General features: G+C 45.0%; 1 protein-coding gene across 1 annotated transcript in view; it reads left to right on the forward strand.

The window, feature by feature from the left end:
• The window catches only part of CLVS1 (clavesin 1), a 137,881-nt gene that overhangs the window by 31,861 nt on the left and 80,224 nt on the right, over window positions 1-25,796 (forward strand). The window contains exon 2 of the mRNA XM_073679341.1: window positions 17,874-18,442. Coding sequence (XP_073535442.1) covers window positions 18,054-18,442 — 389 coding nt within the window. The 5' untranslated portion in view covers window positions 17,874-18,053. The remainder of the gene's footprint in view (window positions 1-17,873; window positions 18,443-25,796) is intronic.

The following is a 25,796-nucleotide window of genomic DNA, read 5'->3' on the forward strand; positions in this document are numbered from 1 at the left end:
TCATAGACCTCAATGTGTTCTGGCGAGTCAGAATGGAAGTCATGTAATGCGGAAGAAGACCGAAGCAGCGCTGGAAACTGAGGAAGATGGAGATTTGTAAGTATAGTATCACCCTTACTTTACACTACACTAACATTTACACAGGTTTAGCTTATAAAAAATTAGTGGGAGTGCTTCATTAAAGGGATTCTGTCACCCCCTGGCACTTATCTGACCTGTAATATGGGCATACTAGTGATAGAAATGTAAATCTATACCTACCTGTATGCCTCATATTAGAGGTCTTGTTGCTGTGAAATGTATTTTTATTCAATCTAGTTTCTGATGCTTAGAGGGCAGGGGCCAGGATGAAATCCCCACCTTCTGTGGCAATTATAATGTTTTCCCCCTCCCCTGCATGTCACAGTGCCCTGTGATGTGCAGTTGCAGCAGCCAAATCCAGGCACTGTGACATGCAGAGGAGGGGGGAAAGATTGTAATTCACACAGGAGGTGGGGATTTCTTCCAGGCCCAGGGACTGTAACCCTTCAGAAACTTGTATGAATAAAAAGACATTTCATAGCAACAAGACCTCTAATATGAGGCATACAGGTAGGTATAGATTTACATTTCTATCACCTGTATGCCCATATTAGAGGACAGATAAGTGCCACGGGGTGACAGATTCCCTTTAATAATCAAATTACAAGTGTGATAATGGTCTATGGAGCACAGAGCGCATTGCATCTATCTCTATTACCTATCTAACAATCTATTCATCTATCCATCTATGAGTGTATGACAGTGCCTTGAAAAAGTATTCATACCCCGTGACCTTTTCCACATTTTTTCATGTTACAGCCACAAACTTTAATGTATTTTATTGAGATTTGATGTGATATACCAACACAAAGTTGCAAGTATTTTTGAAGTGTAAAGGAATGATACATGGTTTTCTTATTATTTTAAAAATATAAACCTGAAAATTGTGAGGAGCATCCGTATTCAGCCCCCTATAGTCTAAAACCCCTAAATAAAATCCTTAGTGACCAATTGCCTCTAGAAGTTACATAATTACCGTATATATTCGAGTATAAGCCGACCCGAGTATAAACCGAGGTACCTAATTTTACCACAAAAAACTGGGAAAATGTATTGACTCGAGTATAAGCCAAGGGTGGGAAATGCAGCAGCTGCTGGTAAATTTCCCCACCCTGGTAAGTATTGCTCACTCATCCCCAATCCTGGTATGCTTGGCCCCCCCATCCCCAATCCTGGTACGCATTGCTCCCTCATCCCCAATCCTGGTATGCATGGCCCCCTCATCCCCAGTCCTGGTATGTATGGCCCCCTCATCCCAATCCTGGTATGCATGGCTTTCTCATCCTCAATCCTGCTATGTATGGCCCCCTCATCCCCAATCCGGGTATGCATGGCCTCCTCATCCCCCAATTCTGGTATGTATAACCCCCTCATCCCTAATCATGGTATGTATGGCACCCCTCATCCCCCAATCCTGGCATGTATGGCCCCATCACTGCACACATAAAAAAATAAACACATATACTCACCTTCCTTCCTCACCGCTGCTCCAACGCTGCGCCCTGTTCGGCTGCAGCAACTCATGTCAGAATCTGAGCAGCGCATGACATCACAGCTATGTGCTCTCAGACTCTGATGTGAGCTGCCCCGGCATATTCACTCCTCTCCACGCCGGGACTATGGGCGTGGAGAGGAGCGAATATGCATTCTCTTTAGAAGCGGGCACTGTCAGCAGGAGCCGCGGCTCAGCGCTCTTCCGTGCCCGCTACTAAAGAGAATGAATATTCCCACTTCTCCACACCCAATGGAGTGGAGAAGAGGGAATATTCATTTCCCTTTAGCAGCGGGCACACGTGGTAGCTGCAGTATATACCCGAGTATAAGCCGAGGGAGGCTTTTTCAGCACAAAAAATGTGCTGAAAAACTCGTCTTAGACTCGAATATAAGCAGTAATCGATTGAGTCAACATGTGTGTAATTTATTCTCTGAATAACTACAGCTGTTCTGTAAAGGCATTAGAGGTTTGTTTGAGAACATTAGCGATTAAATAGCATAATGAAAACCAAGGAACACACCAGACAAGTCAGGGATAAAGTTGTGGAGTAGAGTTAAGGAGGGCTGGGTCATAAAAAATAGCCCAAGCTCTGAACAGCTCATGGAGCACTGTTCAGTTATCCAAAAATGTGAGGAGTATGGCACAACTGCAAACCTACTAAGACATGGCCATCCACCTAAATTGACATCCCAAGCAAGGAGAGCACTAATTAGAGAAGCAGCCAAGAGGCACATGGTCACTCTGGAGAAGCTGCAGAGATCCTCAGTTCATGTGGAATAATCTGTTTACAGGACAACTATAAAGACTCACTTACAATTGCGAATAAATCGGATGAAAGCAATCTGATAAAAAATCGGATTGCATTCAGCCCAATGTTATTCTATGATTGTGTGCTCATCTGAGTTGTTTTTTTTCAGCTCTGATCAGATCGAGATCAGACTGAAAAAAATGCAGCATGCTGCAATTGCATGCAAAGTTCAGATCTCGCGCACCCATACAAGTCTATGGGTGCATGTGAAACATCGCTCTGCACTTTGATGTCACCCGAGTGCAGTGAGAATCCCGCGGACGCCGGCAACAGAGGAGATAGAGAAATTACTTTCTCCATCTCCTCCACACCTGTGCTCTGATTATCTGATGTGAGAGGATCGAAGCACAGAGCACTGACACTCGGCTCACGCATGCAGCAGAGCTCGAGCTGAGTGTCATTAGCATATTGTGTCGGGGTAAAAGAGAATATATATTTGTAACTTTTATACTTTTGTAATTTTTATACGCTTTTTTGCTAATGTACTAACCACCATTTTGTATCATATAACAATAAGCTTTCCTTGCTACGTAATACTCAAATCGAAACTTAAACTAAGACATTTCCAGTGTTGCCAGGATTTATTTCAGAGAAACGAAACAAGATTATAAGCTGACGGCTACAATATCTGCCCAGAGACTGAGATAAGGAGATGTGGACCAATCAGGAGTGGCCAGACACTGGACTTTCATGGTTTACCCCGCCCCGGACAACCCCTTTTCCCTCCCATTATGTAGTGTATTTAGATTTGTGTATGTAAAAATAAACGCAGAACAATGCTGAGGACGTTGACTGTAGTAGTCTTCTGAGCATGCTCTGAGCTTGAACCAGCTTGTTGTCTGACTCATTCTTTGAATGGCTGACCCATGCTCATAGTTTGAATTTGGAGTGACTGGAGGACGAGTGGAATGTCATCACGACCCCCTCAAATGGCGCTCAACGTGCGGCGTGGCTAGCGGTACGCCGCCCTCCCGGACCCATATTGCTGACTTCCCTGGTGGTGACCGCGGTGGCTGAATTTGAGGCCTGATCAACCTCCATCGAACACGGTAAGTTGAGATGTATTTTATATGTCTCACTTGCCTGTGTGTCAGCCGCAGCGGTTTCTGTGGGATTGTCAGGTTGGATCTGGGTGGGTGACCGGTCGAGTGGTGAGACCTTGGGCGTCCCGCACCACGTCCTGAACCAGCAAGTGTTAAACCGAGTGACGTCGCATGCCTGCGCGTGCTCGTGTGCACACCACCTCCTCCTCCCCCGGTCACTGTACTTTTCTTAGATAGCTGTCTCCCGTAACTGATAGTCGAAGTTTCAAAGCATTCCTGAATTGTAGTGTAAGGTGTTGTGCTGTCAGAATCTGTGACGAATTGAGGAGTATTCTTCGTCTAATACAGAGACTGCTGTAAAGTCAAGGTTAGGAAACAGTGTATTGAGAGGTGACTCTACACTGACGGGTGATGCCGTGTTAGGAAAGGAGACAGATTGAGAGGTTACTCTCTGTCTTGTCAGTGTATTGAGAGGTGTACTCTACACTGACGGGTGGTGCCGTAGTAGGAAAGAAGACGAATTGAGAGGTGCTCTTCGTCTTATACAGAGAAACCTCATAAGGAGGGGTTCTGCTGTCAGGGTGCCGTGGTGAGTCGTACTGTAAAGTCGCCATTCAAGGTTAGGGAAGGGACAGATTGAGAGGTTACTCTCTGTCTTATCAGTGTATTGAGAGGTGTACTCTACACTGATGAGTGGCGACCTGTCGGCTGCACCAGTGATCTGAGTCGCGACAGATCATTGCATTCTATAAGAAAATGTTGTGTATATTCAAATTTGAAAGATCTCGTAAGTTGCGGAATGCTGCTGTGGGAGTTAAGCCAATTAGTGGAGTTACGGGAAGGCAAGAAGGCAAGAAGAATGTTAGGAATTTGTATAACATGATAAGCTTATCCAGTACAGGCAGGCTTTAGTCTTCAGTTTGGAAAGAATGTGTTACACAGAAGTTGGGAAAGTTGGGTGACGACTTTTGCATCAGGCTCAGGCACATCTTAGAGTAGATGGTGCAGGGGGGAACAGAGAATGCCGAGCCTTTGTTCGGATACATGAAAGCTGCAGATTGTGATTTGTTATGTGCCCTCAAATTGGCCGTAACCCCGTTGATGCCTGTTACTACACCTTTCCCTGCCCCCAAGAACAATCCCACCCCCACTCCCACCTCCTCCCTCCAACGGCCATCTTACTACACCTTTTCCTGCCTCCAAGAATAATCCCACTTCCATTTTAACTCCTCCCTCCCACGGCCATCTTGCTACACCTCTTACTTGTTGTGGGAGGCCCGGAAAGCCCCAATCCAGCCTATATCCACTACTAGATCCGTCCGGTGCATATTACCAGCCACCAGCACAGGTGGAAAAGCCCGTAGTCCCAGAGTACCCATCTGAAACTAATGTGATACCCTCTGCTCCAGTCCACGATGCTGAGACGCTTCCCCTGTTTCCTATGGGAGTCACCCACAACCCTGGGGATATCCTCCTCAACTCCCCAGAATTTCAGGCCAGACTGCTCTCCCTCCGCCAACATACTGTTACTCAAGACGATACGGAGCCAGATGAGGGATGAGCTCAAGATACTCCAGCCCCCCCCCCTTTACCCCATACGTTTCCTATGGCATCCTCCGCCCCACATTCATTGCCCATACTCCGGCCCTTGCTCCAAGCAACTGCTGAAAGAGCACCAGCCCCTCAGAAGTCTGGGACCCCTGCCGCTCCCGGAATCTAGTAGACCCATCAGGACGCCCTGTCACTCTGTCAATAGGCTATGGTGACATCCTTACACATCGGGTGGGGGCCATAGTCAACCCTGCAAACACCTGTATGAGCCATGCTGGAGGATTGGTTCGTAAAATTGCCCTTGCTGCTGGTTCTACTCTGGCTGCAGAATGCCAGGCTCACTTAGCCGAAAACGGAGAGCTTTCAAAAGGCCATGGATTCCACAAAAGCAGGACCCCTTAGTACGTATGAATCCGGCCTAGAATACATGAAACAGTTAAAAGTCTGGGCTCAGGATCGCTTGTCAGATCAAGCTGGGTCTGTACAAGATGTTCAAAAAGACCCTGATGAATCTGTGGAAAGATATGCTGCAAGACTCAGCATGCATTTTGAGGATCTCGGATACAGTTTTCACGTCAGGACGCAGGCCGCCCTGTTGGTTCAGGCCCTAGTAGATGGCCTACAAGACGCTCTCAGAGATGACGTTCTGAGGGTACGCCCCGAGATTCGTTCTTCTTCTTTTAACGACGTAGTGAACATTGTCAAAGCTTTCCAAAAAGCCATGCTAAAAATGGAAAAGGATACTAAGCCAAAGAAGAAAACCGCTCCTGCCATGCTATATCAAGCTCAAGAAAGCTACCCACCCCCTGGCAACCAACATGGAATCAAGTGGGTAATGGTTAAAGGCACAGGTGATGATACTCCTCCCACATATAGAAGACAAGACAGAAGAGATGACAAGGGATCATCTAGAAACAGAAGACAACCTCGTGATTCTGAAGGATGAATGTTATGTTGGGAGTGTGGTAGCCTTGACCACATCCTCAGAGACTGTCATTTTACAGGTGAACCATCAACCACTGGAGTTCCTGGTGGACACTGGGGTGGCCACATCTGTCATTTCCTCTGCACAGCTCCCTCCTTCTGTATCCCTATCACCGGATACCCTCACCTGTGTTGGGGTGGAAGGCCAACATATTTCCTCTCCACTCACAGTCCCTGTGTCTGCAGGACCGTTCACCGGAGTACTCACAAGATTCTTGGTCTCTGAAACTTGTCCTGTCAATCTGTTGGGAACCAATCTCTTAGAGCGGATGAAGGCAATAATTACCTTCGGAAACCATGGTATGGAGCTTCTTTTGCGGGACCCTCATTCCGAACAAGGGACTGAAGACCGCTGTGTTCTTAAAGCCTTCCCTCTCATGATGATGACCATACAACCTAACTCTCTGTGGTCCAGTGGGCCAGAGGACGTCGGCCTCCTGCAGGTTCCCCCGGTCCGAGTACACCTCAAGCCTGGACACAGGTATCCACGGTTGCCACAATACCCCCTCAAGGCTGCACAAGAACAACACTTGGGTACCCAAATCGTTTCCCTCCTGGAATCAGGAGTCCTTGTCAGATGTGTATCTCCATGCAATACACCCCTCTTTCCTGTAAAAAGGAAAACCGCTTCAGGAGAGCCTCCAAAATACCGGTTGGTTCAGGATCTCAGAGCCGTCAATGCAGCTACCATTTTAGAAACTCCAGTGGTACCCAACCCAAACACCCTCTTGTCTCAGCTGCCTCCAACGGCCACTTTGTTTACGGTGTTAGATCTGGCCAACGCCTTCTTCAGTATACCCTTACATGAAGATTCGTGGTTTCTTTTTGTTTTCACCTTTCAAAGAGCCCAGAACTCTCCTAACCAATTCACTCATTCTATAAAGTCTATTCTGGAGCCATGGGTTCAAGAGAACCTTCAGGTCACCCTTCTACAGTATGTGGATGATCTTTTACTCTGTGGCACTGAAGAAAATTTGCCAGAGGTGTCAGCATCCCTTCTCTGGTTTCTTCACTCAGCTAACTGTAAAGTCTCGAAAGGCGAAGTCCAATGGTGTCTGCCCAAGGTCATTTTCCTCGGACATTGTATATCACAAGGTGCTAGACATCTGACTGAAGAAAGAAAACAAGCCATCATGGATATCACCTTCCCAACCACCTACTCCGCTATGCAGACTTTCCTTGGCCTCATCACTTACTGCAGGCAATGGATCCCTGATGCCTCAAAGCTCATGCAACCTCTGTACGACTGTCTCAAGAATGAAGGCTCAGTTTGGCTTCATGCTGAAGATCCACGTGTTTCTCATCAACACAGACTATGTTTTGACCGCCTTAAACAGGCTGTTGTCTCTGCCCCGGCCTTGGGCTTACCGGACTATACTCAGCCATTTCACCTTTTTGTCTCGGAATCGGAAGGTCATGCCTCTGGAATTCTAGCACAACGCTATGATCATAAGTATCAGCCTTTGGGCTACTACTCAGCCCGCCTGGACCCTGTCGTCCGAACTGCCCCCACGTGCCTTAAGGCGGTCCACGCTGCTCACATTTTTTTTGACAAGTCAGCTGATATCGTCCTTGGACATGATCTAGTTATACAGGCCGGCCATGATCTCTCAGCTGTTCTGCAACAAACATCTCCGAAACATCTAACCAACCAAAGACACCTGCGGCTGCAGTGTTCCCTATTGTTGCCCTCCAATATAACATTTACCAGATGTCTGACTATCAATCCTGCCACTTTGCTTCCACCTTCTAGGGGGGAAGGTGAAGAGGGTGAAGGTCCATTGGTGGAACCTCATGATTGTATAAAAATTTTGCAGGAAGAGACTTCTGCTCCAGAGAATATGGTGGCACATCCGCTCGCAGACCCTGCCTTGCACCTATGGACTGATGGATCCCGTTTCGCAGACCCTCAAGGGAAGTTCCACACGGGATATGCTGTCACAACAGACCTAACAGTTCTGAAGGCTGAAGCTCTACCACCATACATGTCTGCACAAGAAGCTGAACTTGTGGCTCTCACAGAGGCCTGCCACCTGGCAGCAGGAACAAAGGCGAATATATATATATACCGATTCCAGGTATGGATATGGAATTTGCAATGATTCTGAATTTTTGTGGAAGTCTAGAGGATTCATCACAGCTGCAGGTACACCAGTGAAACATGTCTCATGGATTAAGGCCCTAATGAAGGCCCTGGAACTACCCATTCAGGTTGCTGTTATGAAGGTCAAGGCTCATGGAAGACTAGAATCCAGAGAAGCCAGGGGCAACCACCTAACTGACCAAGCAGCCAAGACTGCAGCAGTGAAGAATGTGTCATCAAAGTGGCAGGAAAAGGAAGAAGAGATGGGAGAGACTCTGCAAACCGTAGCTGTGGCGCTCACTAGAGCAAGAGCCAAGGAACAGCCGGCGGAAGACCATACAAGTCCAGCGGAGACACGAGTGGAATCCAGGGGGGTCAGGATGCCTGAAGAAAAATTGTGTGAGGAACAAAGGAAGACCCCCACTGAAGAAGTCAAGCAATGGAAAGCGGCAGGAGCCGTGCTGGCAGGTCGCAAAGATTCAAAGGTCAACTCGACTCTTTACCAAGTGGATGGGAAGCCTTGCTTGCCTAGACGCATGTACTCAGCCGTGGCAGCATGGGCTCACGGGCCTACACACAGAGGAAAGAATCAAGCTTTGGCATGTATCAAGAAACTGTACTTTGCACCTGGAATCTCTTCCACTGTGACTGCGTACTGAAAATCCTGCTCTGTCTGCGCTACCTGCAACCCAACGTGTACGGCACGGGTCCCTCTCCAACACCTGGCTAAACCAGACTACCCTTGGCAGAGAATACAAGTCGACCATATCCAAATGTCTAAAGCAAGAAAATAGGAGTACGTTTTGGTAGCCGTGGATATGTTCTCAGCCTGGCCCGAGGCCTACCCGGTTGTCAACATGACTGCTAAAGTCACAGCCAAGAAACTGATCACCGAAATTGCCTGCAGATTTGGAGTTCCCCAAGTCATAGAATCGGACCAAGGACCAGCTTTCACAGCAAATATCTACGAAGAACTCTGGAACATGTTGGGAACAGATTTGGGCCTCCACACTCCATACCATCCTGCCAGTTCAGGCAAAGTGGAGAGAATGAATTCCACACTCAAGACCCAGCTCTTGAAAATGACCTAAGATCATCCCCTCCCCTGGCCCGACCCACTCCCCATAGTATTGTATCATATCACACACACTCCTCAGGCCAAACATGGGCTGACTCCCTATAAAATTTTGTTTAGGACCCCACCCAAGATAGGAGAGATTAGGCCCCAAGAGTTGTCTGAAACACATGATAGAGTGGTAAAATTTGTGATTGCCTTGTCTAAAGAATTGACTAACACCCGCTCTCCAGTATCTGCTTCTCTCCCAGAATCTACAGGTGATGCAGTACATGATTTCACCCCAGGCGATCTAGTGTATGTGAAGAAGTTTGTCCGGAAAGACTGCCTCCAGCCGCGGTTCGAGGGACCGTACACTGTGCTTCTCACCACCCCGACGGCTCTGAAGCTTGAGGGCAAGAGCACCTGGATTCACGCCTCCCACTGCAAGAAAGACAGAACGAGTCTATAAAAGATGACTACCTTCTTCTATATCCTTTCCATATGCTTACTGTCTGTCCCAGGGTGGACAGCTACCACACAGGGGTAGATACCTCCTTCTTCTCAGGTTGGTTGGGAGGGCTCAAGGGATTCCTCCAACAAGTTTGTCTAGTAATGGGAGGTCTACTAGTATTGGGCCTGGTGGTCCTGTGCTGCATAGTCCCCTTATATAGAGAAATACACTCCTTTGAACAAGTCTGACCAGACCCCCCCATAACAAAGTCCAATTGAAAGATTCAGTTTAGGATCAGTTGGGAGAACTCCATGTGTCATTCAGGATAGGGCTCGATTGTCTGGGGGCGTCCCATAAGGGGGCAGCTTCTAAGATGATTGGGTGAAGAAATCCACCTCCCCTCTCCCCACACATGGACAGTCTCAAAGGCCCCGAAGCAAAGGAAAGCTTAGTGTTTAGGGGGGAATGTCGGGGTAAAAGAGAATATATATTTGTAACTTTTATACTTTTGTAATTTTTATACGCTTTTTTGCTAATGTACTAACCACCATTTTGTATCATATAACAATAAGCTTTCCTTGCTACGTAATACTCAAATCGAAACTTAAACTAAGACATTTCCAGTGTTGCCAGGATTTATTTCAGAGAAACGAAACAAGATTATAAGCTGACGGCTACAATATCTGCCCAGAGACTGAGATAAGGAGATGTGGACCAATCAGGAGTGGCCAGACACTGGACTTTCATGGTTTACCCCGCCCCGGACAACCCCTTTTCCCTCCCATTATGTAGTGTATTTAGATTTGTGTATGTAAAAATAAACGCAGAACAATGCTGAGGACGTTGACTGTAGTAGTCTTCTGAGCATGCTCTGAGCTTGAACCAGCTTGTTGTCTGACTCATTCTTTGAATGGTTGACCCATGCTCATAGTTTGAATTTGGAGTGACTGGAGGACGAGTGGAATGTCATCACGACCCCCTCAATTGCATATGATGCTGTCGCATCAGATACCATGCGCTAATATGACCCCAGCCTTAGCCGTATACTCCACAAATGTGGCTTTTATGAAAGAGTGGCAAGAAGACATTTTTGAAAGCAAGCTATAAGAAGTCACCTTTGCAGTTTGCAAAAAGCCATGTAGGGGACACAGCTAACATATTGAAGAAGGGGTTCTTGTCAGATGAGACCAAAGAAGAACTTTTTGGGCTAAATGCAAAAAACTATGTGTGGCAGAAAACTAACACTGCACATCACCCTGAAAACACCATCCCCACTGTCAAACATGGTGGTGGCAGCATCATGCTGTGGGGATGCTTTTCTTCAGTAGGAACAAGGAAGCTGGTCAGAGTTGATGGGAAAATGGATGAAGCTAAATTCAGAACAATCCTGGAAAAAACTGTTATAGGCTGCAAAAGACTTGAGACTGGGACCTAGGTTCACCTTCCAGCAGGACAGCGACCCTAAACATGCTACCAGAGCTACAATTATTGGTTTAGATCATAGCATATTCATGTGTTTAAATGGCCCAGTCACAGTCCAGACTTGAATCCTATTGAAAATTGCTGTTCACAGATGCTTTTTCTCCAATCTCATGGAGCTGAAGTTATGAAAGAAGAATGGGCAAAAACTTTAGCCTCTAGATGTGCAAAGCTGGTAGAGACATACCCCAAAAGACGTGAAGCAGAAATTGAAATGAAATGTGGTCATACAAAGGTTTGACTCAGGTGGCTGAATACAAATGCACTTCACAATTTTCAGATTTACATTTTTTAAATATTTAGAAAACCATCTATAATTTCCTTTACATTTTACAAATACTTGCTAGTTTGTGTTGGTACATGACGTAAAATCCCAATAAAATCCATTTAAGTTTGTGGGTGTAACGTGAAAAAATGTGCAAAAGTTCACAGCACTGTATCTATTTATCCATTGTATATTATATTTATTGTCTAATATGTGTCTATCTCTCTATTTATCTATCAATCTATCTACAGTGGGGAAAATAAGTATTTGATGGAGAATGGAGAGGTCTGTCATTTTTATCGTAGGTACACTTCAACTGTGAGAGACAGAATCTAAAAACTCCAGAAAATCACATTGTATGATTTTTACATAATTAATTTGCATTTTATTACATGAAATAAGTATTTGATACAATAGAAAAACAGAATTTAATATTTGGTACAGAAACCTTTATTTGCACTTACAGAGGTCAGAAGTTTCCTGTAGTTCTTGATCAAGTTTGCACACACTGCAGCAGGGATTTTGGCCCACTACTCCATACAGATCTTCTCCATATTTTTCAGATTTTGGGGCTGTCGCTGGGCAACATTGAGTTTCAGCTCCCTGCAAAGATTGTCTATTGAGTTCAGGTCTGGAGACTGCCTGGGCCACTCCAGGACCTTGAAATGCTTCTTAAGGAGCCACTCATTAGTTGCTCTGGCTATATGTTTTGAGTCATTGTCATGCTGGAAGACCCAGACACGACCCATCTTCAATGCTCTTACTGAGCAAAGGAGGTTGTTGGCCAAAATCTCACAATACATGACCCCATCCATCCTCCCTTTAATACGGTGCAGTCATCCTCTTCCCTTTGCAGAAAAGCACCCCCAAGTATGATGTTTCCCCCACCATGATTCACGGTTGGGATGGTGTTCTTGGGGTTGTACTCATCCTTCTTCTTCCTCCAAACCCAGCGAGTGGAGTTGATACCAAAATGTTCTATTTTGGTCTCATCTGACCACATGACCTTCTTCCATGCCTCCTCTGGATCATCCAGATGGTCATTAGCGTACTCCAAAAGGGCCTGGACATGTGTTGGTGTGAGCAGAGGAACCTTGCGTGCCCTGCAGGATTTTAATCCATAACGGCTTAGTGTGTTACTATCGGTAATGTTTGAGACTCTGATTCCAGCTCTCTTCAGGTCATTGACCAGATTCTCCCGTGTAGTTCTGGACTGATTCCTGACCTTTCTCAAAAGCATCCTTACCCCATGAGGCGAGACCTTGCATGAAGCCCCAGACCAAGGAAGATTGACAGTCATCTTGTGTTTCTTCCATTTTCTAATAATTGCGCCAACAGTTGTTGCCTTCTCAACAAGCTGCTTGCCTATTGTCCTGTAGCCCATCCCAGCCTTGTGCAGGTCTGCAATTTTGTCCCTGGTGTCCTTAGACAGCTCTTTGGTCTTGGCAATGGTGGAGAGGTTGGAGTGTGATTGATTGAGTGTGTGAACAGGTGTCTTTTATACGGGTAATGAGTTCACAGAGGTGCAATTAATGTCGGTAATGAGTGCAGAGTAGGAGGGCTTCTTAAAGAAAAACTAACAGGTCTGTGAGAGCCAGAATTCTTGCTGGTTGGTAGGTGATCAAATACTTATTTCATGCAATAAAATGCAATTTAATTATGTAAAAACCATACAATGTGATTTTCTGTTTTTTTTATTTTAGATTCTGTCTCTCACAGGTGAAGTGTACCTCAGATAAAAATTACAGATCTCTCCATTCTTTGTAGGTGGGAAAACTTGCAAAATCGGCTGTGTATCAAATACTTATTTTCCCCACTGTATCTAATGCATTGACTGTATACATGTGATATATAAACTTGTGTTCTTTTCCAGCAGCACTTGAATGTTATGTTAATACCATTTTTGCATTATTATTCTTGACTGCAGTTTTGCATAAAACTCTTTTGTGGAATATTCTAAATACATGGGTGCAATATCTGTGGACTCTGTGTATAGTCTGACAGACGATTAGCATATGTGCACACATTCTTTTCAATGAACATCTGCTCCTTTGTAAAACATACATCTTTCTCAGCTGCAGAGCTGATCTTGAAGAGTCTTTTATGAAGCAGAGCATTAGTGGGATTGAGAACTGCCTTGAACTATTTCATTTACAAAGGGTTGAAGAATAGGCCTACATAATCATGTGGTTGCATTCAATCTTTTAACAGGTAGAATGGCTTGTGCTTTAGCAACATCAGGTATTTACTTGCATTTGTGTCACGGAAAAGCTTTTTTTGCCAAAATTAATGTTTATCTGAAGATTTTTCCTTTGCTCTGAAGACAGGATATTATCACCTGATAAAAAATCCTGATGTTACCTAAAATATGGAAAACATTGTAGATTAGATGCAACCTGCAAATATCGATTACATAGTAAAAGTAAGGTAATGTGTGGCTCCAACTTTAAATCGAAGTGTATGCTCATCTATCACCACCAGTTTACAGTCACGATAACTATGATTATGGTAATGAAAAGTATGGTTGATAATAATCAGATTGCAATGAGTCCTCAAGTGATTAGCTATAATCTAAGAAGAAACCAGGCAACATAAGGAAAAGTAAGCATTACCCCAGGCTCATTTAAATGAATGGGTTGCCTGTGTAATACGAGACAGGACATGTCCTCCAGAGGAGGAAACATTCTTTGTAATCATTTTCAGGTCTGACAAAAAGCTCAAAATCCTGCATATGGGACCCATCTCTAATTACCCAGAATTTCCTAATTGATTTTATCTGTTCAGATGTGTCCAACCCTTGAATACTCTATAACCCAGTTCTCATGATGCTTTCCTGTTTTCCATGGCTATTTTCAATTGCTTGTTGACTATTCCTGTGTCATTCTTGATGGTGTCCAGTCAACGGGCCTTCAGTCTCCTGCTTCCTTTTACCACTGCCCATTCCAAATAGAATTTCGCTTTCTAGTGAATTTGCCCTTATCACATGTCCGAAATAAGTCAGTTTCTGTCTGGTGATCTTTCCTTCCAGGGACATATCTGGGTTTATATGATCAAGAACATCTTTGTTGGTGATCCTAGTTGTTCGTGAGATTCGTAGAAGTCTTCTCCAGCACCACAGCTCAAGGGCATCAATTTTTCTTCTGGCTGCTTTAGTGAGTGCTCACGTCTCACAGCCATTTGTAGCAACTGGGAACACGAATTGCAGTGACCAGTGTTTGATAGTGACTGAGATTTCCTTGTGACGCGCCCCCAGGGCCGTGGGGTACTCGGCAGCCGGGCCTCTGTGTATGCCGGTGGGGGGGGGAGTATCACGGTGGCTGGCCCGGTCCGTGACCCAGGGCGGTCAGTGAAAAAGGGGAAATATTATAGGGGATTTGGAAAGTTCGTGACGCCACCTGTGGAATGCGGAAAAAGGGTGCCGCCGCTGTGGAGCAGTCTTCTGGAGCTGGTGTTACGGCAGCAGGGATAGTGTGGCTCTCCACAGGTAGAGCTAGCTCCAGGGCAGTGTAGGTGGTGATGGTGTAGGTTGCGCTGGGCGTTGTAGTGCCGGGAGGGAGAGATGGCGCAGATGAAAGAAGGGACGGAGGCAGTGCGGTGCAGTCATACCAGTATTTACTCACAGTTCTTATGACAGTTCCACTGGTGCACTGTACAGGTGTCAGCCTCCCACGTCGCGCTGCGTTCTCCAGGCAGGGGTTCAGCACTTCCTCAGGCAGATTAGGAGTACCTGACAGAACCCCACTTTCTTGTGTTCCTAGCTAGACCGTCTTCACGCTGGGTCTTTCTCCCTCCTGCCCTGCGTTTCCCACTCTCAATCCCGCTCGGGTGCTCTGAAGTTCCTCCTGTCTCGTCGGAGTTCCCGGACCTGCTTGACCCTCACGGGGATTAGAATGAGGCTCTGGCAACTGACTATATAAGCCAGAAGCCTCCGGTTTTCCCAGCCGAGACGTAGAGTAACACGGCTGGACCAGGGGCCGGTCCCCTCCTTGCGGCCTACGATCCTTCTGTCTTCTGACAGATTCGGGGCGTACGGGTGCCGTCTCGCACTCGCCGTACCCCCTGGGATCCCTTCCTTAGAACGGAGCCTACTCCTCTGCTCCCCACCTGGGCCTCTAGGACTGGGCCCTACTTGTGGAGCAGAGCTCCTAATGAGACTCTGCTCCCTGACTGTCCTCCTGAGCTGTTCTTCTGAACTGCTCTCAACTGTTCTCCTGCCACCCTAAGATGGCTTCCCATTATATACCTACTACCATGGTGCTCCTCTAAACTGCTTCCTCCACCCACACCCACTACTGGTTCCGCCTACCTTTGGGTCCCCCCACTCCAGCCAGGGTCAGGGCTCAGCAGGAAAACACATTGCATCTTGCCCTTCCAGCCGGCCTGGAGCAGTGTAGTGCTGGATGCAGGTGTTGGGGTTCCGGGCAGCACTCCCTCCTTACCTGAGAGAAGGAGACACCACACCTCTGGGTGAGGTGCAGTACCTCTGTGGCGACTGAACCTTCAGGGGCGCCACACTTGCTTTTCCATATTTGGTCCATGCTCACCAAGGCTACACGCCCCAGTGCTGATCGAAACTTGATCTCAGCTGTCTGTCGACTTGCAATTGTGATTAATGAGTATATACTAAAATGGTATATAAAAATGTTTTTATTCTTAAAGTTAAATGCCCACTTTTGACCCATTGTTAAGATCTTTTTACATGAATTAAGAACACTGCAGCCCCTAATTCTCCTGTTTGGTGGATGGCTCATGGTTGGACCTATATTAATCATACATTGATTGCTATCAAAGTTTTTCATGTCATCAAATCCATTTTAATCCACAGAAACCTTTGAGACATCTTGTAGATAAAGTGTTTTATATACAAGACCTCGCTTGAGTCCTGAGTTACAACGTGTATCACAATCCAATCTAATCTAGAGGATCTTAAACACTATCCTTGCTTAATGCAGCATCTGTGCACTGGAAAATGCATTCTGGGAAATGTAGTCTAAGGTTTTATTCAAATGGTGAGGCCAAATTATAGCAAAAAAAAACCAAAACATAAACCTATACAAAATGCCATATTCAGTGATATTTCTGTATGATAGGCAGATAGGTCGATGCCAGTGTGCCAGGCTGTTCTTTCAGCACTCTAGCATGACATTTCTATATGTAGAACAATGTGTAAAGTGGGTGATAATGTATTATTAAATGTACTATGAACACTTGACAGCAAATTTAGTAATCACTGTCAGGTATTACTTTTCCATACCATTATTAGGTAATCGCCAACACCTTTTTTTCACTTAAGCAGTACTCTTATTAGTTACACTCCAGCAATGTGCTTCATTCATTTTTCTTGGCACTTTAAAATTTAAAGAGACCCTGTCTTCGTCACAGACGACCTCGATTAGAGTTGCACAAGTGGGTGCAATTTAATACAAAATATTGTAGTGTGGGTATGTCACCAGGGTACCAGGGTATATCAATTCAGATACTGGGAGCCCTATTTAACATTAATCAGGTAAATAGAGAAGACTTCTTCAGTTTGGGTGATGATTTGTGAATATCTGCATTCACATCAGTTTTTCGTCAATGAGTAATAGGTAAATTACATCATTACAATGACTCACACCTGACCATAATGTTTTCCTAGTTGGAATTCTTGCAATTATTGCATACTTTGTAGGACCATCGAGAAGTCTAAAGGTAATTAATCAGGAATTTTTAGATTAGGGATCTAAGGGGTAAAATTTCTCTTTGCAGAGAGGAGCATTGTTTATCTTATAAGTCTCCTCACAAGAGCTTAGCACTCTCTACAAGGAGAAACTTAGAAGAAACAAGCACTCTTCACAAGGAGAAGCTTAGATGTCCTGTTAGAAGCCTCTCATCCAGCCAGCCAGTTCTACTGCTTGGCCCTGATGAGGCGAACACTCCGTAAGGCTTCATTCACACCTATGTGTTTAAGCATGAAAAAATGGTACCGGTGCCGTTGTCAGTGTTTTGGATCAGTGTGTCATCGATGTGTCCATTTTTTACCATCAGTGTGTTGTCAGTGTTTTTCACGGATGAATAGATAAATAAATGACAAAGCTTCTCCTTTATTTTTCAATGTTAAATACCTACAGCACACGGACTGTACCCTGATGCCATCTGTGTGCTCTTGTCATCCATGATACCGAAAAAATGGAAGTCTCTGAGAGTTTTGTATGGACACATGGTCCGTGAAAAAATGCTGACATCCATAGACTACAGTGGAAAAACACAGAACATGTACGTGCAACATAGACGTGTGAATGAGGCCTAAGACATTGTGAAGAAGCAGAAATGTCCTGTAGGCATTTTAACAGGGTTTATGCAACTAGCTTACTCAATGATTCCCTATAGGAGAAGTCACTTGTCAATCACAACTAATCCCAACTGCCTATGACTTTTTTACACATAGAGAATTATTGAACTTGCTGTGATTTTTTTCACATTACATTTGAAATTAAAGGGAATAAAATGATAGCGTTGAGAAAGTGATATTTTATATGGTAGAACTTATTTTACTAAACAATTGCTAACATGACATTGTGGTTTTTATGTTTGCAGATATAACACCTTCATTTCTGGATATACCACCATAATTTCACCCTTCCATTTTCTCTTAATCCTGGATTTGTGTGACATATAAATTCGGAGGATTTCATGTTCAGACTTGGTGGAAGGCATGAACATTTTTGCTGATAATTAAGCAGAAATTTAGGTTTTGCATATCTGCAAGTTGTAAAGATGACCCACTTACAAGTTGGACTAAGTCCGGAGACAATAGAGAAAGCCCGTTTGGAACTGAATGAAAATCCAGACACTTTACATCAGGATATCCAACAAGTCAGAGACATGATCATCACTAGACCAGATATTGGCTTCCTAAGGACAGATGATGCCTTCATACTAAGGTTTCTAAGAGCAAGAAAGTTCAACCAGATGGAAGCTTTCCGACTTCTCGCCCAGTATTTCCAGTATCGTCAACTTAATTTGGACATGTTTAAAAATCTTAAAGCAGATGACCCTGGGGTTAAACGTGCTCTCATGGATGGATTTCCTGGTGTCCTGGACAGTCGTGATCACTATGGAAGGAAGATACTTCTACTTTTTGCAGCCAACTGGGACCAGAGTAGGTAAATGTAGATAGCATTTAGTCCTTCTACTGATTGTTATAGTGAATGGCCAGAATTTTGTCTGCATTAGATCAGATATTTCTCTATCTGTACCAGTATATATAATGTTTTCATGGGTAATATACTATAATATGCATTTGTGGCTAGTATCAATGATATTTTTGTATTCCATGGATAAGAACCAGGGAGAATATTTTACACCTTCAAATTCTTCTATTTCAAACAAGAACATAAACGAATATGCTTAAGAGTATTATAAAGGATATTGATACATCTGTAATCTTACCTACATGTTACCATGTATCACATTTGGCCTTAAAAGGTTATATTGGCTCTGCTCACTTACATATTAGAAAGTGTGTAGGGCTAGTGCCATCAAGTGTACTGTTACCTGCCTGGATAGAAGAACAAGTTGGTATCAGTAGTTGTGACATCGCCAGCCTCCCTCACCTCCAGATACAGAAGTAAGCTGACCTGGACTAATGCTTTACCCAATCTACCTTTGTAAGCTGCAGTTTGGATTTGATGGCTACAGTAAAGCTGGTCCTATACACTAGATGGCCATTGACTGAATGATCCTTCAGCCGATCATTTGGTTGACAGCCATCTCAGTGTAAGGTGGTGAGGGGCGGAAGCCGTGGTCAAGGTTCTCGTGTTTCATGCCCTGGGACACATGACATGAAAATCGGGGTCCTGGATAGGTGTGTTTGCTCTTTTTATTACCTGGGCAGGTCAGAACTAGATGTTACGACAAGTGAGGGAGACCAAACTCCAACAATGAACTTCTTTTTGACTGGACATAAATTTGATAAGAACTATATTCATCAGATAATAGGCACAATTCTTCATAAATGTTTCTCTTGCATTAAGCAGACATGAGCGCTTCTCGGTTACATTTAAAGCACTACTACAGCGTTGTTGTTTTTTCAGCGCTGGAGTGGCACTTTAAATGTAAGCTTCATGTCCCCATTCTTATACTTACCTTCTGGTGGCTTCACCTTTTACCAATGCCCCTCCGGTCCCCACTGGCACTATCTTGTGTCCATAATTTCTGACTGGCCAAAAGTGAAAAGCTACGACACAAAAGCTCAATACAAGTCTACGAGAGCCAGAACGAGGCCAGAATGAAGCACTCAAAGAGGTGCATTGAAAAGTGACCTCTGGTGCGCTCCATTTTTCTCCGACCAGAGCGATGACGGAAAAGGATGAAAGCGACAGGTGAGTATGAGACATAGTGACCTCGGCATCTAGGTGGTTAGACAGAGGTAGTATGAATGGGGTTGGCAACAACTCATGCAGGCTATATCGCTAATGGTATCAATGCTGGGGTCTTCCGTATAACATGTATCCCATTCCTATCTTTCTCCCATGAGCTACATTTTGTATTAAACAAAGTATTTGAAGATATTCAGGGTGAGTGTCGCTTCGTCTTCTTATATTTTAGACAGTTAGGGACCTTCCTCTGTCAACGCAGAGCTACCCCCTCCTCTGATGCAATGTCATAGCCACTATGGCCTAACTATGGCCCCTATTGCTGCCATCTTGGTTCTCCTATAAGAACCAGCCAGAAGCATTATGCTGACAGGCATTGCAGTGTATTATATGAGTGATTAAGCTCACTCGAACTCAAGTCCTCAGTAAAAGAAAAAAGTAAAAAAAAAAAATATTAAAACGTTTTCTTTATTTTGTATAAAATAATTACTTTTATTTATTTTGCAATTTTTTAAAAAAAAAAGCAAATAAGAAAGCACAAAACTGGTATACTGCATAAAAACATAAACCTTATAAACTATGTAAAGTTATATGTAGCCTATATGGAAGCATTAAAAATACAGCTTGTCCATCAAAAACAAGCCCTTAAAATGGCTGTCAGCTGAAAAATTAATCAGCTATGGCTCTTCAAACGCATTAATAAAAATAACCAAAAATATTGTCATGTCCCCAAAGTACACTAAAATTATAAGCAATTCACTGAAAAGAACATCAAATCCAAACATACAGAAAGAAAGAGGCCATAATTACCAATACTGGTCATAATACCAGTATACTACAGGACGCAGACAGGCCACAGGGATATAAAGAGGGAGCAGAGGTGCAAGATACTGATGAAAGTCCACTGGACGGAAGCCTTGCGAACTGTCTCCTACCTGCCGTCATCCGCAGCTCCACTTTTGATCAGCCGGCCTGACGTGATGTCTTTATTTTGGCATGATGCCCACACAACGTTGCGCCAGTCCATGATGACTAGAGATGAGCGAACCGGAAGTTCGGGGTTCATACCGGACAGTCAGTGTCTGGTGCTAAACGCCAAACACAGACTTCTCCCGGATGTCCATTGCAATGTTTGGAATTCCGGGGGAAGACTGGGGAGAGAGGGAATATTTTCCAGCTGAAAAGTTTGGGTCACCATTGTTTTCAATGGGGTCCGGCTTGTGTTTCAAGTGCGTTGAACGAACTTTAATGGGTCCACTCATCCCTGATGACGAGTTGCAGATGATAGCAGATAGGATGAAGAATACAGACTTGATTGCTGGACCTCTAAATTTATTCACTCATCTCCATTCACCTCTGTTCCAAATTTTCTCAATTTGTGGATGTTGGCTCTCACTTAAGGTCCCATAGCCTAAATAATGGCTTTGTAACAATTTCCAATATATTAAAATCACATCTTTATATGAATATCTTTAGCAGCACGTGTATTACATGTATTTTATAAACTTTTTTAGATATTGTTTTAATTTTCCATATTGCTAGCTATATTAAAAATAAATATTTCACTAGGTTTTACACTAGACTCATACATCCTACTCTGTACAGAAGACTTTTCAGAAGTCTCATGACCATCACAAACATGATTACAATGACAGGTAACATCTGTATACACAGTAAGATCATGCACACCATTCTCTGTATAACCCTGCCCCCACAACTGATTGGCAGCTTCCTGTGTACTCTGTATATCAGTATCAGTATAAACTAAATAATCATTTAAAGACGGGAAGGAAGTTAATACATTTTCACAGGACTGTAATTCCCCGAAAGGCAGAGATTGCCCTCACAACAGACACAAAGCTCCCATGGCAGCGTCCTTATTACCCTGGTAAACTTTTATGTGGCTCAGGATACCCACCATGTCGCAAGGAAAAAAGCTCAACCAAAAAAAAAAAAGCATTGTCTTGAACTTGAGCTACACTTTGCAGACGGTATAAATTGGGTGTTGCATGAAATGTGCCAGTGGTTGATTCTGGTTTTTCAACATAATTATTATGAGTTCTTTGGGTGGTAATTTCTATGTAAATGTGCTTAGTCGGCCAGGACTGTAATTGCCGAGCTGCACGCCGTATGTTGTTGTTGTTGGATTTGATTCGATTTTTGATTTTTCTAAATGTGATGCTGGTGAGATTGGGAAGCCATTTGTGAGGAGCAAATGTATTGTTAAAAGAACTTATTGCAAGATGTTTATATTTTAGTTAGAAATTCCTCAGAGCTACTGTAGCCAGGAGAATTCATTACAAAGGATCTTTTATCTTAGCAAAGTTGTATTTATTTGAAAAGCTCTTCTCTAAAACAATTTTGGCTGAGTAGTCATTAGAGATGAGCGGAACAATCCACAGAGGATCGAGTTTGAGTTGAATTTGCTGAAATTTGCGTTTCCACACGAATTCAAATACTTTAAGATTTGATTTGCAATTAGCCCAAAACAACTTGCCCAGGATCATTTCCCACAGTGCTGAAGCATCAGCATCAGTCTCATTTTATGTGGCTGCCTTGGCTTCCCCACAATGCCCTGCAGCGGTGACCGACCTTGCATATTGGAGAACATTGTACCATATTATTATACCTTATACATTGTACTCTCTCTCTATCTTCCTCCTCTCTTTCTCACTCCCTTTTTTTCCCTCTGTCTCTCTCTCCCTCACTCTCTCACACTCCCTCCCTCTCGTGCTCTTTCTTTGTCTCTCTCTCCCTCTGTCTTTCTCTCACCCTCTCTCCCTCTCTCTGTCTCCCTATACCCCTCTCTCTACCTATGTCTTTCTCTCCCTTTTCTCCCTCCCTCCCTCTCTCTCTTTCTCTCCATCTGTCTTTCTCTCCCCCTCTCTCTCGCTCCCTCTCTTCTCCCTCCTCTCTCCTCCTCGCGCTCTTTCTCTCAGTCTCTCTCTCCCCCTCTCTCTCTCCCTCTCTCTCTAGCTCTCACTTTCCCCCTCTCTCTGTCTCTATTTACTCCTCTCCCTCCCTTCCTTTCTCTCCCTCTCTCACTCCCTCTCTCTCCCTCCCTTCCTTTCTCTCTGTCTCTCTTCCTCTTTCTCTCTCCCTCTCTACCTTCCTCACTCCCTCCCTCTCTCTCTTTCTCTCCCCCTCTCTCTCTCCCTCCCTCTCTATAGCTCTCATTTTGGGGAAAATGTTAATTTCAAAAGTAGCCATACATATTGTTGACTCCATCACAATCTGTGCAATAAGCTTTTTTATGGTCCAGTTACTAGAAAATGGCAATATCTCTTTTATCTAATATTTTCTCTGGTTATTTGAAACATTTAATTTGCAATGACTGACACATAATATGTGGAACAACTCAGGGACCCTGTAGGCAAAGCATCCTACTGTCTATTAGATTATAAGGAAAATAATTTTTATCTTTGTGTCAGCATCTAACAATTACTGGTGCTTTCACACAATGGCTGCGCCAGAATGAAATATAAGCACATTTTAAGCTCAATTCCAAAGTACACAAAAGAGTCTAAACAGTCAAATATAAGCTTAAAGGGAATGTGTCACCCCCCTGTGCCGTGCAGGGGCGGGAGGAATATGATAATTTATCACAGAGGCGGCAATTTAGGGGAATAGTAATCATATAGGAGGGGTTTGCTTGGCATCCCCCGGACGCCAAGCCTCTGGAGAACAGATTTTATAAAACCAGATTTCTCTGCAATCAGACCTCTGCTATGGGCCATACAGGTAAGTATAGATTTACTTTTCTATCACCTGTAGGCCCATAGTAGAGGTCTGATATCGCCCAGGGTGGTGACACATTCCCTTTAACAATCACGGATGGGCATGTAAATGGGTCAGTCCCAAAAAAAAAAGACCTATTAGGTAATATAATAACAAATGATTAGGTAAGTTTGCTTAGAGCAAAAGAAATATCAATATAGATCACACGTGTCAAACTGTGGCCTGTGGGCCAAATCTGGCCCACAGGGTGAAAATATTTGGCCCACGACACCAGAACCACCACCCCAATGTGGGGCCATTATTCTGTATGGAGTACTATGTGGGGTCCATTATACTGTATGAAAAGCTATATGGGGCCATTATACTGTTTGAAGGACTATGTGGAGCTCATTATTTTGTATGGAGGACAGTATGAAAAGCTATGTGGGCCCATTATACTGTTTGGAGGACTATGTGGGGCCCATTATTTTGTATGGAGGACTGTGTGGGGTCCATGATCCTGGTTGGCCCGCAGCTTTCCCTTTGTGTGTTTTGAGTTTGACATCCCTGATATAGATGTATAGACCAAGCCAGTGGCGTAACGCCAATGGCGGCAGGCCACGCAATTGCTATGGGGGCCGTGATCTGGGGGGGCCACATAGCAGTCATCCCCCTCCTGCACGCCCCGCTCAGCTGCTTGATTGCCACCGCCACCCACCGGCACTGTCTTCAGGCATGGCCGCGCGCAGTGCACTGTGCTGCTGTGTATTGTAAATAATAGCAAAAATCTGGCACTCCAAAAATATGATGAGAAAATGATTTTTATCATGAATTTTTATTATCAGATTCGTGTGTATTGTAGTAATGACACGGCAGGGGCGACACTGCGCCTTTAATTGTGCTTGTGTCGCCCCTGCTGTCATTACTAGCAGACACAGCCGCACAGCGCACTGCGCGTGGCCATGCCTGAAAACAGTGCCGGGGGCAGGGGCGGCAATCAAGCAGTGGAGCGGGGGGTGCAGGAGGGGGGCCCCGATGAAGATGGGGTCCTGATGAACGGAGGCCCTGATGAAGGCAAGCCCCCTAGGGGGGCACTGATGAAGGGAAGCCCCGAGGGGGGCCCTGATGAAGGGAAGCCCCGAGGGGGGCCCTGATGAAGTGCCATCAATTAAGCAGCGCCGGTGGAGCAGGAGGGGGGCACTGATGAAGTGCCGGCAATCAAACACTGCCGGATGTCCTCCCTGAGGAGATGCTGGGGAAGCGGTGTGGGCCCCAACGGCGAGTGGGCCCCTCTGATGGTCCAGGGCCTGTGATGGCCATCAGACAAGCCGGCGGCCCTGCACAGCTGGACCTGACACAGGCCAAGGGGCAGGTGAGTGAGGCTTGTCGCCAGATTCCCCAATCCCCATATTAAATATATTTCTAATGTGTCTTGTGTGTGTGTCAGTGTGTATGACTGTGTATATATATATATTTAAGTCTGTTTTATGTGTTTTTAAGAATGTGTTCAAATATGTACGTATGTCTGTATGTGTACTTATCTGTGTATCTGTTTGTGTATGTGCATATCTGTGTACCATGTGTATGTCTGCTTACCGTGTGCGTGCATGTCTGCTTACCGTGTGCGTGCATGTCTGCTTACCGTGTGCATGCATGTCTGCGTACCAAGTGCGTGCATGTCTACGTACCATATGCGTGCATGTCTGCGTACTATGTGTGTGCATGTCTGCGCAATGTGTGTGTGTGCATGTCTGTGTACTGTGTGTGTGTGTGACTCGCCCCCTGGGCCAGTGCTGTAGTGCGGCGCGCGTGCGCGCGGGGGATACCCGGAGCCGGATCCGATGGGGGTAGTAGTCTTCGTGTGGCGGTGACCCGGTCCGCGCCCAGGGTGGTCAAACTAAGTAGCAGTTATTGGTATGATGGTATTAGTGTCTGACTACGCCACCCGTTGAATGCGGTTATGAAACCGCCGCTGCAGGGCAGACCGCTGAGGCCGGTGGTATAGGTGTGCAGCAATGTTGATATAACCCCCAACGGGAGAGGTATGGCCTCAGGGCAGCGGATGTGGATGATGTGACAAGGAAGCACGGAGACGCGAGGGTACAGTTCAGGGCCTTTACTGATGGTACAAGGCAAATTCCCCCGGGAGTACTGGCTAGTAGTTGGGGCCTGGTTAGTCTGCGAGTAAGCCGGAGTTCCCCTGGCCAGGTGGAGTTGTAGGCCTTCCCGTTAGTCTGTACCCTTCCTGGCTACCCTGCTTTCAGCGGTTACAAGTAGCCCACGTCCCTGGGTATACCGTGTGCTCACCCGTATGGCTGGTGACCTGGGGCCTCCTGTTAGCCTCCGCTCCGGGATGGCGGTGCTGGTCCCTTCGTTGTGACTGAGCCTCCGGGCTTTTATGGCCAGAGGACCTGGAATCCCCTGC

This window comes from Phyllobates terribilis, unplaced genomic scaffold (genome assembly GCF_046119375.1).
Source record: "Phyllobates terribilis strain yellow unplaced genomic scaffold, ASM4611937v1 Scaffold_4__5_contigs__length_816908805, whole genome shotgun sequence".
NCBI lineage: Eukaryota > Metazoa > Chordata > Amphibia > Anura > Dendrobatidae > Phyllobates > Phyllobates terribilis.